Source organism: Ostreococcus lucimarinus, chromosome 8, assembly GCF_000092065.1.
Source record: "Ostreococcus lucimarinus CCE9901 chromosome 8, complete sequence".
In the NCBI taxonomy this organism is placed as follows: domain Eukaryota; kingdom Viridiplantae; phylum Chlorophyta; class Mamiellophyceae; order Mamiellales; family Bathycoccaceae; genus Ostreococcus; species Ostreococcus sp. 'lucimarinus'.
Window position 1 is genome coordinate 15,226 of NC_009362.1, and position 15,513 is coordinate 30,738.

Genomic DNA, 15,513 nt, shown 5'->3' on the forward strand with positions numbered 1-15,513 from the left:
CGACGTCGGCGCGGACATTCGGGGACATTCGGGGACATTCGGACATTCGGACATTCGGACATTCGGGGACGATCGGACATTCGGGGACGATCGGACATTCGGGGACGATCGGACATTCGGCACGCGCGCGCGACCCGCGTCGCGCGCGCGTCGCGATTCATTCGACGACGGGCCGACGATGACGACGCGCGCGCGAACGACGACGCGCGCGCCTCGACGACGCGTCGCCGTCGCGCGCGTCGTCGTCGCGCTCGCGCTGTGCGCCGTCGCGCGCGCCGCGACGAGCGCGCACGCGACGGGGGTGTTGGTGGAGGACGACGGACGCGCGGGCGCGCGACGCGCCGACGTCGAGGTGCGCGCGCGAAATCGCGAGACGGACACCGAGGACGCGATGGCGACGACGACGTCGAGCGAAGCGAACGACGAAGACGCGCGGACGGAGGAGGAGGGCGACGAGGACGAGGACGCGGTGGAGACGGTGGACGACGAGGACGCGGTGGAGACGGTGGACGACGAAGCGACGACGACAAAGACGACGGCGAAGACGACGACGACGATGCCGACGGTGGAGGATGTTAACGCAGAAGATGCGGATGATTCCATCACCGAAGGCGCCGGGGCGGAGGAAGTGCGCTCGGCGGACGCGGCGTTCGAGTCCGAAGCCGCGCCGACGCGAAGCGTCGGCGCGGAGAAACAGCCGAAACCGTCCGCGGTTGCGCGCGCGGGCGCTGATGAAGCGGATGAAGCCGATGGAGAAGAGATCGAAGGGGGCGAAGGCGAGGCGAAGGAAGACGAGGAGGAAGAGCTTTCGGAAGAGGAGGCGTTGGCCATCATCGAAAAGGAGATGAAGGATCGCTTGAAGGCGCTGTACGGCGAACCGACTGAAAAGCAAAAGAAATGGGTATCAAAGGTGAAAGAAGTTCACAACCTCGAAGGCGCGGCGAGCTTTACCGAGGATGACACCACGTGTGGCTCCACGGGCGGGCTCGCGGTTTTTACGATTTGGCATCACGTGCACGAGTTGGCTCGCGATGCCATCGCGACGTTCGTCGGCGCCAAGGCGGAAGAGTCCAACTCTCCGCACTCTCTCTTGTCTCTTCGCGCCAAGGCTTTGAAACTCGTCGCGGCGTACGATTTTGAGTTCAAGGGTACGGGTAAAGCGCGCAATGAATGCATTGCAAACTATTTCACTCGACAAAAGGTGCACGAAGTGGTCACGGTTCTGGAGCGACAAAAGGAAGAGAAGCACGCGTACGCGCACAAGACGTTTGATCACACGATCCACGAGGACGACACGGAAGACGACTCGGCCGAAGCGATCGAAATGCGCGAACGTCGCATCGGTAGAGTGGCGTACGAGCTCAAGAAGACCATCATCGGTCAACTCGACGCTGTCGAAGACGAAGCTGGCGGCGGCAAAGATGAAGCCGACGAACAAGCCGGCGGCACCACGCTCGTGCTCGCGTTGAACTGCCGAGCGCAACATCAGCATCGACTGGTCGCGGCCATCATGCACGCCGTTCGCGCGCGATTCGGTCTCGGTGTCGCTGATTTCACTCTCGTCGTGGGTAAGAAAGCCGTGAACGACGAACTCACGACGTTGATTGGCGAATCCTACGATTCGCTCATGAGCAAGCGAACCGACTCGTCCGCGTCTACCGACGCCGTGAAGTCGCGCGTGGCGGTGTGCCCGGACTTGCCCGGTATCGCTTTTTCAGAAAAAGAAGAACAACCCGAGCGTGAACTCACCGCCATGGAGAAAGCCATGCGCGAAGCCGAGGATCACGTCATGCGAGAACACCAAGCCACCGGCGACCCGACGAACCCGCAGCACATGAACGCCGGTGGCGACCTCGGCATGCAGGCGCTCCCGGGGATGCCCAACATTTTCGACAGTAAGAATGCGGGGCATACATCAGATGGCAGTGCTCGCAAGGAGGCTCGAGCGCACTTCGGGCTCAGCGACCGTCAAATTGGCTCGCACGACACCCGCCATCTCGGCGGCGGCGCGTCGGCGGCGTCTCGCCAACCGTCGCGCCAGCCGCAGACGCGCCAGCGAACTCAAGGCGGTTTCAACGCGTTACCGAAAATGAACGATCCTTTGGATTCATATTTAAACGGTCCGACCGGGCCGAGCAAGTACGCCAAGCGCCAGAACGAGTAGACGATGGTAACTCTTGTAACTCCCAAACTTGTACAGCTCCAGTCGCGCCTCCGAGCGTCACATCGCGAACGGCGCGTGCCATGCGCGCCGTCCGTTCGAACGCGTTCACCGCTCGCGCGAACGCGCGAACGCCTCGATCGACGCGCGCGGCGCGCCGTCACGCGGCGTCGGCGTCCTCATCCGCAGCTCCGTCGTCGTCGTGCCGAACGCGCGTCGAGTTTGGTGACGACGTCAACGTCGATACTGCGTCTTTATCGTCGCGTCGACGCGCGTTGGGCGCGTTTGCGTGCGCGTCGCTGAGCGTCGCGATCTCACTCACGTCGACGTCGACCGAATTCGCCGCGCGCGCCGACGACGAGGACGAAGAACTCGCCGAGCTCGAGGCGAACATGAAGCGCGTGATGGAGACGAATAGCGGCGAGCAGACGTTTGTGCGACAGATTGGTTTACGCTCGAGCGATAAGGCGAAGGGTGTTCGAGCGTGCACGTTTGAAGTGAGTAGTTTGTGGCGCGTCGACGGTGCGCGCGTGGTAGACGCGATGACGACGGAGTGGGGAACGATCGTGGACCCGGTGAACGGGGAGGCGGTGCAAGGCGCTCGAGCGTTCGCGACGCCAGACTTTGGGGTGAAGTCGATCGATGATTTAGGGAAGCCGGAGAACGTGGCGGTGGCCAAGGTTTTGGGACTAGATGGGGAAGATTCGTACCGTCGAGCCGACATGCTCGGCGCGGCGAAGCGCGTCGACGCGAGCACGGGACAAGTATATTACGATTGGGAACTCGTGGCGTCGCCGCCGGCGAAGTCGTGTCCGAGCGCCGTTGGGTGCTTGTACCCGGAACATATTTATCTCATCTCCGCCTCCGTGCTCGATGGTGTGCTTTACGTGCTTAGCTTGGATGCGACGCCCGCGCAGTGGCGCGTGACTGGGAACTCGGTCAAACGCATTCGCAACTCGTTCACCGTCGGCGTGGCGGACGAAGCGCCGACGTCGCAAATCGTCGACGCGGCGACGGCGTGAGTTTTTCGATTTTTTACATGTTCGTCCTAGCATCTGTCAGTGCTGATATATGTTTGCGTACCCAACGAGCCCCTTTTGCGACGCAATCGGCTTCCGAAGTCTATCCGACTGCGCCGAGAGGTGCAGTCGTCGCTGCGCGTTTTGTTGCGCCACCGAGGACGACGCGACTGCTCGATGACGCGACTGCGACGACATCGGCGTACCTGGTTCAGGCGTACCCACGGCACCGTGGCCTCGCGATTGTTTCGTGTCGACGACGAGCGTTCGCTCGCGCCTAGACGGTACGCTTTGCGAAATGCGAGGCGTCGCCGCGACGCCGTCGCGGTGTAAACTCTTTGACGCCGAATCCATGGCGTCACAGACGCAATCTATCGTCCCTAACAATTTCTGAGTCTCGCTCTTAAGTCGACCCAAGAGCTCTTCTCGAACGCGATTGAGCGCGTCGAACGTCTTGGCGTCGTTTGCTCTCGCGTCGCGCAATTCGCTCGAACGCGCCTCGAGTTCGCCGCGCACGCGATCCAACTCCGTCGCCAACCGGCCCACGCGCACTTCGTGCTCGGCTTCGAGACGAAGACGTATGACGCTCTCTTCCTGTCGGATCACCGTCTCGCCGCGCGCTATTTCACCGCGCAAATGGCTCGCCTCCGCCTCCGCCGCGACGCGTCCCGCCTCGGCGTCTCTCGCCCTCGCCTCGAGCGTCTCGCGCTCGGTCGCGTGCGCCACCTCTCGCGACTCCATCGCCGCCTCTAAGCCCTGACGCGTCGCGCGCTCAGCGCTCAGCGCGTCCGCGAGCGCGCGCGCGCGCGCGTCATCGTTCGCGTCGACGACGCTCGACGCCCCTTCGTCGTCCTCGCGCGCGCGTCCGAGCCGATTCGCGTCTTCGTCGTCGTCGTCTTCGCGCGCCTCCTCCGTCGCCCTCGACGCGCGGTCGTCGGCGTCCGAGACGCGGTCGTCGTCGTCGTCGTCGTCGCGCGTCGTCGCCGTCGCGCTCGCCGTCGCGCCGCCGTCGTCGTCGTCCGTCGCGCTTAAAATAGTCGCGCGCGTCATCGCTCGCATGCACGCGCGCACGCGCGTCCTCGCCAGCGCCGCGCACGCGTCCTCGCGCGCGCTCGATCGCATCGCGCGCGCGTCCTTCGCCCTTCGCCTCGCGACGGACGCGCTTCCGACGCGCGTCCGACGACGACGCGACGACGCGACGACGTGTGCCGGTTCGCGTCCCCGGCGCGGCGACGGCGCGAACCGGGTCGGTCGTCCGACGCCACGGGGCGACGCCGACGGGGCGACCGGACGCGCGCGCGCCGGGCGATACGCGAAAAAAGGACCCGACGACGCGCCGATCGATGGGGAAACCCGCGCCGAGCGCGCCGCCGACGTCGTCGTCCGCGCCGTCCGCCGCCGACGCGTACGCGCGCGTCGTGACGAAGAAATTTACATTCAAAGGCGGCGCCGCGCTCACGGCGCGCGCGGAGGACAAGGCGAAGAAGCGGGCGAAGAAGGAGGCGAAGAAGGCGAAGAAACGAGACGGCGCCGATCGCGAGGCGACGACGGCGGGCGGGACGAAGTCGTACGAGGACGAGTTTCCCGAGGAAGCGCGGCGAGCGACCGAGGGGCGAGGGCGAACGGTGGCGTTCGGCACGAATTATCGAGCCGCGCCGGAGACGTTGCACGGGTACTCGCGGAAGTGGCGAGACACGCCCGCGAGCGCGATGACGAGAGAAGAAAAGCTCGATCTGCGCAGCGCGACGAAGGCGGACAAGTTTTGCAAATAGCGGGCGCGCGGAGGACTATAGGAGTTGTACCAACACGTAGAGTTTGAGTTCATTAAACACCGAGAGTTCCTACACCGAGAGCTGCGGCGGCGACGGCGGACGAGGCGGATGAATCGATTCTTCGAAATCTACCGGCGTCGTCTCGCGGAACGCGGCGCCGATGAAAGCCTTTTGCTCCGCCGCGCGCGGGTCTCTCGCGTCGCGAACCATGGCCTCCGTCGCCGCCGGCGTCGTCGTCTTCGCCGCTGACTCGCTCGCGTTCGTCGCCGTCGTCGCCTCGCGATCGCTCGAGCGCGCGCGATCGACCGTCTGCGTCACGGCGAAGAGCTTGAACAACGCGCTCGCCAGTTTATACGGCGTCGAGTAATACTTGCTCGGCTCGCACGCCAACTCGCAAATCCTTTGAATCGTGAACGGCGCGTCCCGGTCGAACGCCGACACGCACTCGCCACAAATTTTCTCCACGTCGTCTTCGTACGCCCGTCGCATCGCCGCCACGGTCGCCGCGCTCGCTATCTCCTCCGTCTCCTCCGTCTCCTCCGTCTCCTCCGTCTCCGTCTCCGTCTCCGTCGTCGTCCTCGCCCGTTTCGTCGCCCGCCCGCCCTCGCCCTCGTCGCCCTCGCCCTCGCCCTCGCCTCGCTCGCCGCCGAACGCCTCGTCCCCGAACGCCGTCATCGCTCGCCGCAGCGCCTCGCGCACGCGCTCTCGAAATCCCGCGTCGTCGTCCTTCGCCGTCCCTCGCCACGCGTCGCACGTCCCCGTCCGCGCGCACGCGCGCACGCGGTCGTCGCCGTCGTCGCCGTCGTCGCCGCTCGATCGCGTCGCCATCCGTCGTCGCGTCGCGGTGTGTCGTCGCCGGAATCGCGCGACACGCCGCGACGACGCGATGCGAAATCAAAAAGTGCGTGCCCTGGCGCCGTCCGTTCGTTCGTCACGCGTCGACGCGCGATGTCGAGCGAGGACGTCGAGCGCGGCGACGGCGACGATGGGCTCGAGCGATTCGAGCGCCTCGGCCGCGGGCTCGGTGCGTCCCGCGCGCGGCGACGGCGCGAACGCGCGAAACCGAGGCGACCGAGGGCGACTGACGACGGCTTTCAAATGCGTTTGATTTTTTTGATCGCCCGCAGCGCGCGCGGCGAAGCGCGAGCTGAGCGCGTCGTGCGCGACGTCGAGCGCGGCGACGAAAATGACGTGCGCGACGCTGGTGCTCGGGTGCGCGGCGCGAAAGATGGTGATCGGGGAAAAGACGTTCGACGCGGCGTTCGCGCTCGAGGCGTACGCGACGACGCGCAAGCCGTGGACGCTGGTGACTTCGGGGTACGTCGAACGGTCGTTCGCGGCGTTGGTGGTCGATTGTTGGGGGTTGTTGTACATAGGTGGGATATTAGAACCCGTGTGGGGGGCGAAAGAGCTCACGAGGTTCGTGGTCGGGGTGAATTTGGCGACGACGACGCTCGCGTGGTTGTCCATGTGCGCGCTCTACGCCCTGAGCGCGGGGGACGAGTTTTATTTGTTTGCGAAATTTTCCGGCTTTCACGGCGTCCTCGCCGCGCTGTTGCTCGCGCTCAGGCAAACGTCGCCGGAGGAACCGGTGTTCGCCGGTGAGGGCGCGTTGGGCGCGGGCACGAGCGGCGTCGTCGCCTCGCTGCGGGCGCTGCGAAACAAGCACTTGATCGGCGCGTACTTGTGCTTCACGGCGGCGTACGCCTTCATGAGCGGTGGTGCGCATCATCACGTCGGTTTGTACCTGTTCGATATATGGGGTGCGTATTCCGCGTGGGTGTATCTGCGTTTCTTCCAACCGCACGGCTCGGGCGCGCGCGGGGACGACAGCGACGATTTCGCGTTCGCCGCCCTCTTTCCTCCGGCGGCGCGTCCGGTCATCGCGCGCGTCTCCGCCCCCATAGGCGCCGCCGCGCGTGCGCTCGAGGCCAGACGCCGCCGCGCGAGAGAGGAAGCGGACACGCGCGCCGCGGCTTCGACTGCGACCGCAAAACCGGCGCAATCTCCCGCCGCCGCCGCCGCCGCCGCCGTCGTCCGCGCCAAGCTGGAATCGTCGTCCGCGCGCGAGGAGGACGACGACGCCAAGTCCAAGCGCGAGGCCCGCGCCGCGCGAGGTCGCGCCCTCGTCGAGGCGCGCGCGAACGCGGACGCGTCACCGTAGTGTATCATAATCGCACGAGCGCTTCGTAGCCCTCTCGGTCCGCACTCGTCAGTCGCCTCGCGCGTCCGTCTCGCCTTTGGACGAGGCGAGAGCCCCGCGCGGGTCGCGTCGACGTCATTCCGCGACGCGCACCGCGTTCGCGCGTTCGTTCTCGAGCGGTCCGCGACTCGAGCGCGCGCGATGACGCACGCGACGCGAACGTCCGCGCGCGCGTCCGCGCCTTCGCCGCGCGCCGCCGTCGCGCGATCGCGCGCGCGCGCCCGCGGACGCGCCGCCGAGGGGGTGCGTGCGACCGGCGTCGCCGGACGCGCGCGCGTCGCGCGCGGCGCGCGATCGCGCGGGACCGTCCGCGCGGTGGTCAACGCGGCGAGCGATGGCGCGAACGACGCCGACGGCGGACGCGCGGTGCGAGTGCAGGCGCTCACGGCCAAGGAGGAGGAGGTGGATAGAATTCAAGACATGCTCAATAAGCCCTACAAGTGGGGGTTCAGCACGGATGTCGACACGGAGACGATTCCCGCTGGATTGAACGAAGAAGTCGTGCGCATGATCTCTGCGAAAAAAGAAGAGCCCGAGTGGATGCTCGACTTTCGATTGAAGGCGTTCCGTAAGTGGTTGACGATGGAGGAGCCGGATTGGAGCGACAATCGCTATCCGCAAATCGACTACCAGGCGTCGTCGTATTACAGCGCGCCAAAGTCGATGGAGAAGAAGAAGAGCTTAGATGAGGTCGATCCGGAGTTATTGGCCACGTTCGACAAGCTCGGAATTCCACTGAACGAACAAAAGCGATTGACGAACGTCGCCGTGGACGCGGTGTTTGACTCCGTGTCCATCGGGACGACGTTCAAGGAAGATTTGCTCAAGGCTGGGGTGATCTTTTGCTCCATCTCAGAGGCGGTGCACGAGTACCCGGAATTAGTCAAGCAATATCTCGGATCGGTAGTGCCGGTGGCGGACAACTATTTCACCGCCCTGAACAGCGCGGTGTTTAGCGACGGCTCCTTTGTGTACATTCCCAAGGGCGTCGTATCGCCGATGGAACTGTCGACGTACTTCCGCATCAACGCCGAATCTTCGGGTCAATTCGAGCGCACGCTCATCGTTGCTGAAGACGACTCTTATGTGAGCTATTTGGAAGGCTGCACGGCCCCGGCGTATGACGAGAACCAGTTGCACGCCGCCGTCGTCGAGATTAGCGCGGGGAAAAACGCTGAAGTGAAGTATTCGACGGTCCAGAACTGGTACGCGGGTGATGAGGACGGAAAGGGTGGCATTTACAACTTTGTCACGAAGCGTGGCTTGTGCAAGGGGGACAACTCGAAGATTTCGTGGACTCAAGTCGAAACTGGCTCGTCCATCACGTGGAAGTACCCGTCCGTCGTGCTCGCGGGAGACAACTCGATTGGTGAGTTCTACTCAGTCGCTTTGACGAACAACGCACAGCAAGCGGACACTGGGACTAAGATGATTCACATCGGTAAAAACACGCGGAGTCGCATCGTGAGCAAGGGAATTAGCGCCGGTAAGAGTAAAAACGTATACAGAGGTTTGGTGCAAGTGGGTCCAAACGCCTCCGGCGCGCGCAACTACTCTCAATGCGATTCGATGCTCATCGGCGATAAGGCCGGTGCGAACACGTATCCATACATCCAAGTCAAAGAACCGAGCTCTCGCGTCGAGCACGAAGCGAGTACATCCAAGATTGGTGAGGATCAATTGTTCTACTTCCAGCAACGTGGCATCTCTCCGGAGGAAGCCGTCGGCGTCATCATCTCTGGCTTTTGCCGAGAAGTCTTCAACGAACTACCTTTAGAATTCGCGGCCGAAGTCAACCAGCTCATGAGTCTCAAACTCGAGGGATCGGTGGGCTAATCAGTCGATCGATCGAACGCGCCGCACGCCCTAAACCTTGTAACGTTATGAATAAAAGACATTTTTTCGCGGCGATTTTGTCAAATTTTTTATCGCGAATTTACAGGCATTGCGTATTTGCGTATTAAGATCGCATCAATCTTGATGTGGCTAACTAAATTGTATGTCTTCAACATTCTATCAGTGCGGCTCCGCGTGCTGTTGGAGCTCATCTGCTGAATCTTTCTTCGCCTGAGAGCTGAGGCTCATCATGCTACCTTTCGCACCCTTCGACTTCGACACGTCGAGCGACAGAAGCGACGTTTCCTCCATCATTTGCATCTTCGCCAACGCCTCGATACGTTTCTTCTCTTTCGCGAGACGAGCCTGCTCTTCGGGAGGAAGATCGGGATCTTCGACGCACTTTGCGTCGCTGTCGCTCTTCATCGAGCGCTGAGAATTGGTTCTACTAATCGTGGCGCTGTCCGTTTGCAGCTGAGCAACTTGCGGCGGCACCACGGCGGGCTCCGTCGCGGGCACGAAGTGCGGCTGCTCCGCGGCGCTCGTTATGGCGACGGGATGCTGAACATGATGTAAGGGAGGAGGCGATGTTTGCACCGTCGGTGGCGGTAACCCTGGCGCGCTATGTTGCGGCGCCATCGGTTGCGGAGGTTGTGGCGGCAAACCCAGATTGCTGGCACTGTTCACATTCATCAAGCGCGTCGCTTGTTGCGGTACTGTCTGTGTCGCCAGCGCAGGCGTGTGAGGGCGTTCGTAACGAGCGGACTCGGACCCAGTATCAGATCCTGTAAGCAAGGCCATCTTGCTCGCCGTACGTTCAATACGCTTCTTCTGAAGCGAACGGAGCTTTTGCTGGCGCTCAGTCGTGTGACGTTGCCTCATTTCGGCTTCCTCTTGCTGTTGCTGAAGCTCGAGTTCTTCGAGCAAACGAAGTTCCTCCATCTCTTCCTGTTCTTCTTCGTTCGCGTAAGATCCGGCGTCTGAACCTCTATCTCCGATTTCTGACACCGTCGCTGACGACCCACCCTCGATCACGCGCTGCACGTCCTGCATCACACTTTCGGAATATGTCGGCTGCGCGTTTGCGACTGGAGCTCGAGGTGGCTTCTGCGCAGCCAGATCAAACTGCTCTAGCGATCGGGCGACCTCCGCGGGCTGCACCGGAGCTGGAGAACGAACCGGCGAAATCCCGGGGGTGGCGTGAGGAGGCGACGCGTCGCCCGGCGTCGTGAAGCCACTCGTCGTGCCCCGCGCCGCGGCGGCGGCGACCGGAGCCTGTTCTTGAGGTTTCACAGCGGCGAACGCGCTTTGCGGTCGTAAAAGACTCTCTTCGTGCTGCACAGCGTGAGACTTTTCCGGTAAAATTGCGTGGTCATCCACCAAAATTCGCGGCTTTTCCGAAAGCGACTCCGTCGACGGCGACTGCGTCAACATCATCTCGATCTGGCTCGGACTCTGCGCTAAGTGTTCCTGACTCGCGCTTGCAGATATTGCACCCGCTCGACTGGATTCAGGACGCCCGCGCAATTTCTCTTCAGGGCTAGATCCACCGCTGTTCTCGGCGCTATGTCTTTTGCTCTCAGGGCGCTCGCAAAAGCCCTTCTTCTCGTCCCACAAGTACTTCACCTCCTTTTCTATTTCTCTCTCAATTGTTTCGACCGCGGTCATCTCCAATCCAAGTTCTTCCACCATCTCAGTCGCAACCGAACGCGCGCTGTCAGTTTCGGTGTTGAAAGGAAACTCCACGGTTCGATTTTGACCCGACGAGTCGGCGATTCTCAAACGCAACCGAAGCGAGTTGTCCTCCAAAAACGTCCCCTTGACGCGCACGTCGAGCGAAGCCCCTCGCCTGTGCTCCGGTGGCTCGAGCGTGTCAGCCTCAGAGTAGACTCTCACAATCTTTCTACCATTATCCCCTCTCGTTTGAGCCACGCGCGGTGGCTCCTCTTCCTCTTCCTCTTCCTTGACAATCGGTCTCGGCACCTCTGGTTCCTCTTCGACGACGGCGCGCGGAACCATGGTTTTCTTTTCCTTCTTCTTCAACCAAACGTGATCCAACAGCTGCTGAGCCGTCGGGCGTTCATCCGCGGGAGCGATGGCGAGAGAGATGAATTCGTAAATGTCATCACCCTTCTCTTTGATGGTCTCCAACGCCGCCGGAGGAATCCCACTTGAAACGCGCTTGTAAATTTGCGCCGGATTTTTACACTCGTTGTACGGGCACTCAAACGTAACGAGCTCGATCAGACACATACCGAAAGAGTATATGTCCACGCGTTCGTCATAGTCTTCCTCGTACAGCTCCGGGGCCATGAACTCGGGTGTTCCGATCACGCTGTGCGTTCGCTGATGATCCAACATCGCGGCGAGACCCAAGTCACCGATTTTGATCTCCCCGGCGTTACCGTTGACAAAAATGTTGTCGCACTTCAAGTCACGATGCACGATCGGTGGCTCGTGTGAGTGCAAGTACTCTAGACCTCGTAAAATTTGACGAGCCCAGCTCTTGACGGCGCGCATATCCAAATTGTTTTTAAATCGCGCGGCGTACTTGTTCAACGTCCCCGCACACGCCTCGGTTATGAAGTTCACGCTCACCTCTCCCGTCTTCTCGTTCGTCGTGTTCCACGAATGATAAAACTTCAACACGTTCTTGTGATCAAGTCTCTTCAAGATCTCAACCTCACCGAGCAAGCGCTGCTTCTCCACCGCGGGTAAACCGTGAACTTTGACCTGGTTCCACGCCACGTCCATGCCCTCTTCTTCGTCGAAAGCCTTGTACACGTTCTTGTACGTCCCACGACCGAGAAGTTCAGTGGTTCGCCCGAAGCGTCCGGTTGGATCCCACTCCACAAACTTCGTCGTCTCTTCCTCAGGCTCCTCCTCTTCTTGAGACGGCGGATCGTCCTCCGCGCGCGCGTTGACCTCGTCGGCGTCGCGACGCGTCGGCGACGCTTCGCGCAATCCTTCATCCTGCACATTCACCCCATCCGGCGACTCGCTTTCAATCTTTGTCTCCCCGTTCACCTGCGTCTCCTCGTCTCGCATTACGGCCGTCTTGTGCGTCAATTCTCCCTCCTCAGTGTCCGCCATCGCGCCGACGCGCGCGTGAGCGTCGAGGATAATTGTCGCTCGCCTCGCCTTTGATTTCTCTCACTTCGCTCGACGAGGCTTAACGACACATCGCTCTTCTCGACAAACGATACCACGGCTTCGCGCTCGCAGTATGGAGAGTTTCGACCGCGAATGCGCGCGTCGGTGAAGGCTTACGCGACGCCGCGCCCGCCAGAGTCAACCCAAAATCACTCGTACGAGTCACGACTCGACCCAGACCCCCTCGAGGCTGCGCCACCCGCGATCCGCGCCGCGCAATGTACGCGCACGCGACGTCCTATTCGACGCGATCGCGCGCTGCACCGCGCGCGCGCCTTCTTTACGACCGCGTCGTCCCGTTTCACGCCCGATCGCACGCGCGCACGCTCGAGGACGCGCCTTCAAACGTCGCGATTCGAAAACCGGCCGCGATTCGCACGATGCGCGCGATGACGGTCGTCTCGCGCCTCGCGTCCGCGTCGTTCGCGTCGACCGCGCGCGTCGACCGCGCGCGACGCTCGCAAAACTTTTCCTTCGCCTCGATCGACGCCGTTCGCGTCGAACGCGCGCTCGCGACGACGTGCGCGCGGCGACGCGTCTCCCGCGGGCGCCGCGACGAGGACTCGACGAGTGCGGCGCGCGCGCGTCGCGCGCGCGTCGCGGGTCGTCGCGTGTTCGTCTCGAGACGGGGTTTCGTTACGTATACCACGCGTTCGAACGCCCGTGTAGTATCACACGAAAACGAACAGATTCGCTCGGCACCTCGCGCGTCGGTCGGTCGGTCGGTCGGTCGCCCCGGTCGTTGGCCGCAGTCGCGCGCGGGCGTTCGTCGCCGTCGCGAGCGCGGGCGTCGTCGAGGGCGACCGTGGGTGGCGACGGCGCGAGCGATGAGCGCGCCGACGCTGACGAACATGCTCGACGCGCGCGTGAGCGTCATCACGAACGACGGACGACACATCGTCGGCACGCTGCGAGGGTTCGACCAGGTGACGAACGTGATCTTGGAGGACTGCGCCGAGCGCGTGTACTCGAGCGAGAGCGGCGTCGAGGAAGCGCCGTTGGGGGTGTATATGATACGGGGAGATAATGTGTGCGTCAACGCGAGGCGAAGGCGTCGAGGGGGACGAGGGATTGAATGGACCGAGGACGCGCGCGCGCGCTCGAACGCGAGAGACGCGAAGGACTGACGACGAGAAATTGCGTGGCGACGAACAGTGCGCTCGTGGGACCGGTGGATGAAGAATTAGATGCAGAGTTAGATTTATCGGAGACCAGGGCACCGCCGCTTAAGGCGATAAAGTTTTGATTAAAACTTTCACAAAGTAGAGAAGTAGCGAAGCGCGAAGGCGCCGACGATGAGTTGCAAGAAGAATCGGAATCAGTGGCGTTCCTAGTCGTGGTGACCGTGATTGTTGAGGTTTCGGAGTAGCTCTCGCGCCCGCTTTAACGTGTTTATCTCGTCGTCGGTGAGATTCGTCGACGGCGCACGCGTGGGCGCCAGGATGGAGCGCAACGCTTCGGCGCATTCCGCGCACGCCAACGCGTTGTTGAGTACGTTTGACGAATGTTTCGTACTCGGTGAGGTCGGAAACAAAAATGTGATGCGATCCCGGAAGATTTTAGTTTCGTGATGTACATGGTCGTACAGCGCGGACAATCCGACGCTACCACCGGCAAATGGCCTGACGAAATTCATGATCGACGTCGCCGAATGCTGCCGAGGAAAACGACGGTGGCGTCAGTCTCGAGAAGATTATGTCGCACATAATCAACGATAACGTACGATTGCCCAAAAACACATCACGGTGAATACGACTTGAGTGTGAAGCACGCTCGGGATGAAAACGAGCGAGACGAACGTCACGAAAACCTGCGTAGGAATTCCTATCAAGGTGGACGCGATCGTTCCGACGAAGCGTCCGATACGAGACAAGGCGGGGAAAACCTCCAGTTTCACCGACTTCACGTGCGCCTCATCCTCGGTCTCGGCGTTAGCGTCGAGTGGCATCGGCTGAGTCGACATCGCTTTCGCACTGTCGACGTCCGCGTCCGCTCCTATCGCCGCGTCGATGGCTCGCGTCACCGCTCTCGCAGCGGCGTCTCTGCGCGACGCCGACTCGCCCAAAATTTCTGCCACGCCTTCGTGTTCACCGAGCGCGTCGTCTTTCGTGAACCCTCGCTCTAAAATTTCTTTTGACGGTTTACCCATCGTTCCGGCCGCCATCGCGCGAACGCTCGCCAGGTACTCGGCGCTGTCTTTTCGCGTCCTCGCTCGAGCAGAGTCCATGTGTGAGGCGTCGTCGTGCCAGTGTCACGCTCGCACGATGACCGCGCGCGCGATCATCGCTCCGGCGATCGTTCGCTCGCCCGTACCGTCGTCGTCTTCGCGCGATCGTCGACGCCATCGCGCGGCGCCGTCGACGACGACCGCGCGCGCGGTGTCCCGACGCGAGCTGGGGCTGACGCTGCTCGGGACGACTTTGGGGACGCTCGTGGGGGAGTCAAACGCGCGAGACGCGCGGGCGATGAGGTGCGCGCATCGCTCGCCGACGGTGACGCGCGAACGAGCGATTCGCGGCGTCGAAAGCTCGGAAGTTTCGCACGCGGACTGACTGACGCGCGCGCCGGTTTCGGTTTCCGCAAACGCAGCGACGGCGACGACGAGCCCAGCGTACGAAGGGCGATTCGCGCCGCGCTGGAAGCGAACGTGCAGAAAACGAAATGTCCAGCGGTGTTGCGCCTGGTGTTTCACGACGCGGGGACGTACTTGGCGAGCGCGAAGGATGGAGGGATGAACGCGAGCGTGCGGTACGAGCTCAACCGACCGGAATCGTTTGGTTTGAAGCGAGGATTGAACGTGGTGAAGAGCGCGTATGACGCCTTGGATGACACCGCGGCCGCCGGCAAAGTATCGTTCGCGGACATGATCGCGTGCGCGGGGGCGTACGCGGTGGAGTTCACGGGTGGACCGGCTTTCCTGGAGCGCGTTCCGCTCGGTAGAATCGACGTCGAGACGGCGGATCCGGAAAATAGAATGCCGGAACAAACTTTGGGCGGGAAAGAGATGCGCGAACATTTCGCACGAAGTGGGATCACGACCAGAGATATGGTTGCCCTCGCGGGGGCGCACACGATCGGAGGAAAAGGTTTCGGCGACGCGTACACATTCGACAACGCGTACTACGCCACCCTCGCCGCCGACCCTTGGCACAAGGCGAACATGACCAAGGACGAGGCCGAGATGGCTGAACACATCGGTTTACCGAGCGATAAGTACATGCGAGAAGACGCCGAAAGTATGGAGTGGATTCGGAAATATGCCAACGATCAGGACGCTTTCTTCGTCGATTTCGTTGACGCGTACATTCGACTCGCCGCACTCGGTGCCGAGTTCGCGTAGACAACTCATTTATATTTTATTAGGAAGGC

At 62.1% G+C, this 15,513-nt stretch overlaps 9 protein-coding genes across 9 annotated transcripts; 6 read left to right on the forward strand and 3 right to left on the reverse strand.

The window, feature by feature from the left end:
* Positions 1-391: 391 nt before the first annotated feature.
* OSTLU_24883 (predicted protein) lies at positions 392-3,183 on the forward strand (the record flags this gene model as incomplete). The annotated part of the gene is made up of 2 exons (XM_001419007.1): positions 392-2,120; positions 2,351-3,183. The coding sequence occupies 2 exons, from the start codon at positions 392-394 to the stop codon at positions 3,181-3,183; spliced, it is 2,562 nt and encodes an 853-aa protein (XP_001419044.1).
* Positions 3,184-3,219: 36 nt separating this feature from the next.
* On the reverse strand, positions 3,220-4,230 carry OSTLU_93096 (predicted protein; the record flags this gene model as incomplete). The annotated part of the gene is made up of 1 exon (XM_001419219.1): positions 3,220-4,230. The coding sequence occupies one exon, from the start codon at positions 4,228-4,230 to the stop codon at positions 3,220-3,222; it is 1,011 nt and encodes a 336-aa protein (XP_001419256.1).
* A 293-nt stretch (positions 4,231-4,523) lies between these two features.
* Positions 4,524-4,952, forward strand: OSTLU_32884 (predicted protein; the record flags this gene model as incomplete). Its single annotated transcript, XM_001419008.1, has 1 exon — positions 4,524-4,952. The coding sequence occupies one exon, from the start codon at positions 4,524-4,526 to the stop codon at positions 4,950-4,952; it is 429 nt and encodes a 142-aa protein (XP_001419045.1).
* A 69-nt stretch (positions 4,953-5,021) lies between these two features.
* Positions 5,022-5,627, reverse strand: OSTLU_32885 (predicted protein; the record flags this gene model as incomplete). Its single annotated transcript, XM_001419220.1, has 1 exon — positions 5,022-5,627. The coding sequence occupies one exon, from the start codon at positions 5,625-5,627 to the stop codon at positions 5,022-5,024; it is 606 nt and encodes a 201-aa protein (XP_001419257.1).
* A 553-nt stretch (positions 5,628-6,180) lies between these two features.
* OSTLU_32886 (predicted protein) lies at positions 6,181-7,116 on the forward strand (the record flags this gene model as incomplete). The annotated part of the gene is made up of 1 exon (XM_001419009.1): positions 6,181-7,116. One exon carries the CDS (start codon positions 6,181-6,183, stop codon positions 7,114-7,116), a length of 936 nt encoding a protein of 311 aa, XP_001419046.1.
* A 459-nt stretch (positions 7,117-7,575) lies between these two features.
* OSTLU_16322 (ABC(membrane) family transporter (Fe-S assembly/SufBCD system)) lies at positions 7,576-8,991 on the forward strand (the record flags this gene model as incomplete). The annotated part of the gene is made up of 1 exon (XM_001419010.1): positions 7,576-8,991. The coding sequence occupies one exon, from the start codon at positions 7,576-7,578 to the stop codon at positions 8,989-8,991; it is 1,416 nt and encodes a 471-aa protein (XP_001419047.1).
* A 183-nt stretch (positions 8,992-9,174) lies between these two features.
* Positions 9,175-12,084, reverse strand: OSTLU_24885 (predicted protein; the record flags this gene model as incomplete). Its single annotated transcript, XM_001419221.1, has 2 exons — positions 9,175-10,203; positions 10,230-12,084. 2 exons carry the CDS (start codon positions 12,082-12,084, stop codon positions 10,112-10,114), a joined length of 1,947 nt encoding a protein of 648 aa, XP_001419258.1.
* An 887-nt stretch (positions 12,085-12,971) lies between these two features.
* OSTLU_32889 (predicted protein) lies at positions 12,972-13,390 on the forward strand (the record flags this gene model as incomplete). The annotated part of the gene is made up of 2 exons (XM_001419011.1): positions 12,972-13,174; positions 13,300-13,390. The coding sequence occupies 2 exons, from the start codon at positions 12,972-12,974 to the stop codon at positions 13,388-13,390; spliced, it is 294 nt and encodes a 97-aa protein (XP_001419048.1).
* A 1,219-nt stretch (positions 13,391-14,609) lies between these two features.
* OSTLU_32890 (predicted protein) lies at positions 14,610-15,484 on the forward strand (the record flags this gene model as incomplete). The annotated part of the gene is made up of 2 exons (XM_001419012.1): positions 14,610-14,614; positions 14,734-15,484. 2 exons carry the CDS (start codon positions 14,610-14,612, stop codon positions 15,482-15,484), a joined length of 756 nt encoding a protein of 251 aa, XP_001419049.1.
* Positions 15,485-15,513: the final 29 nt, after the last annotated feature.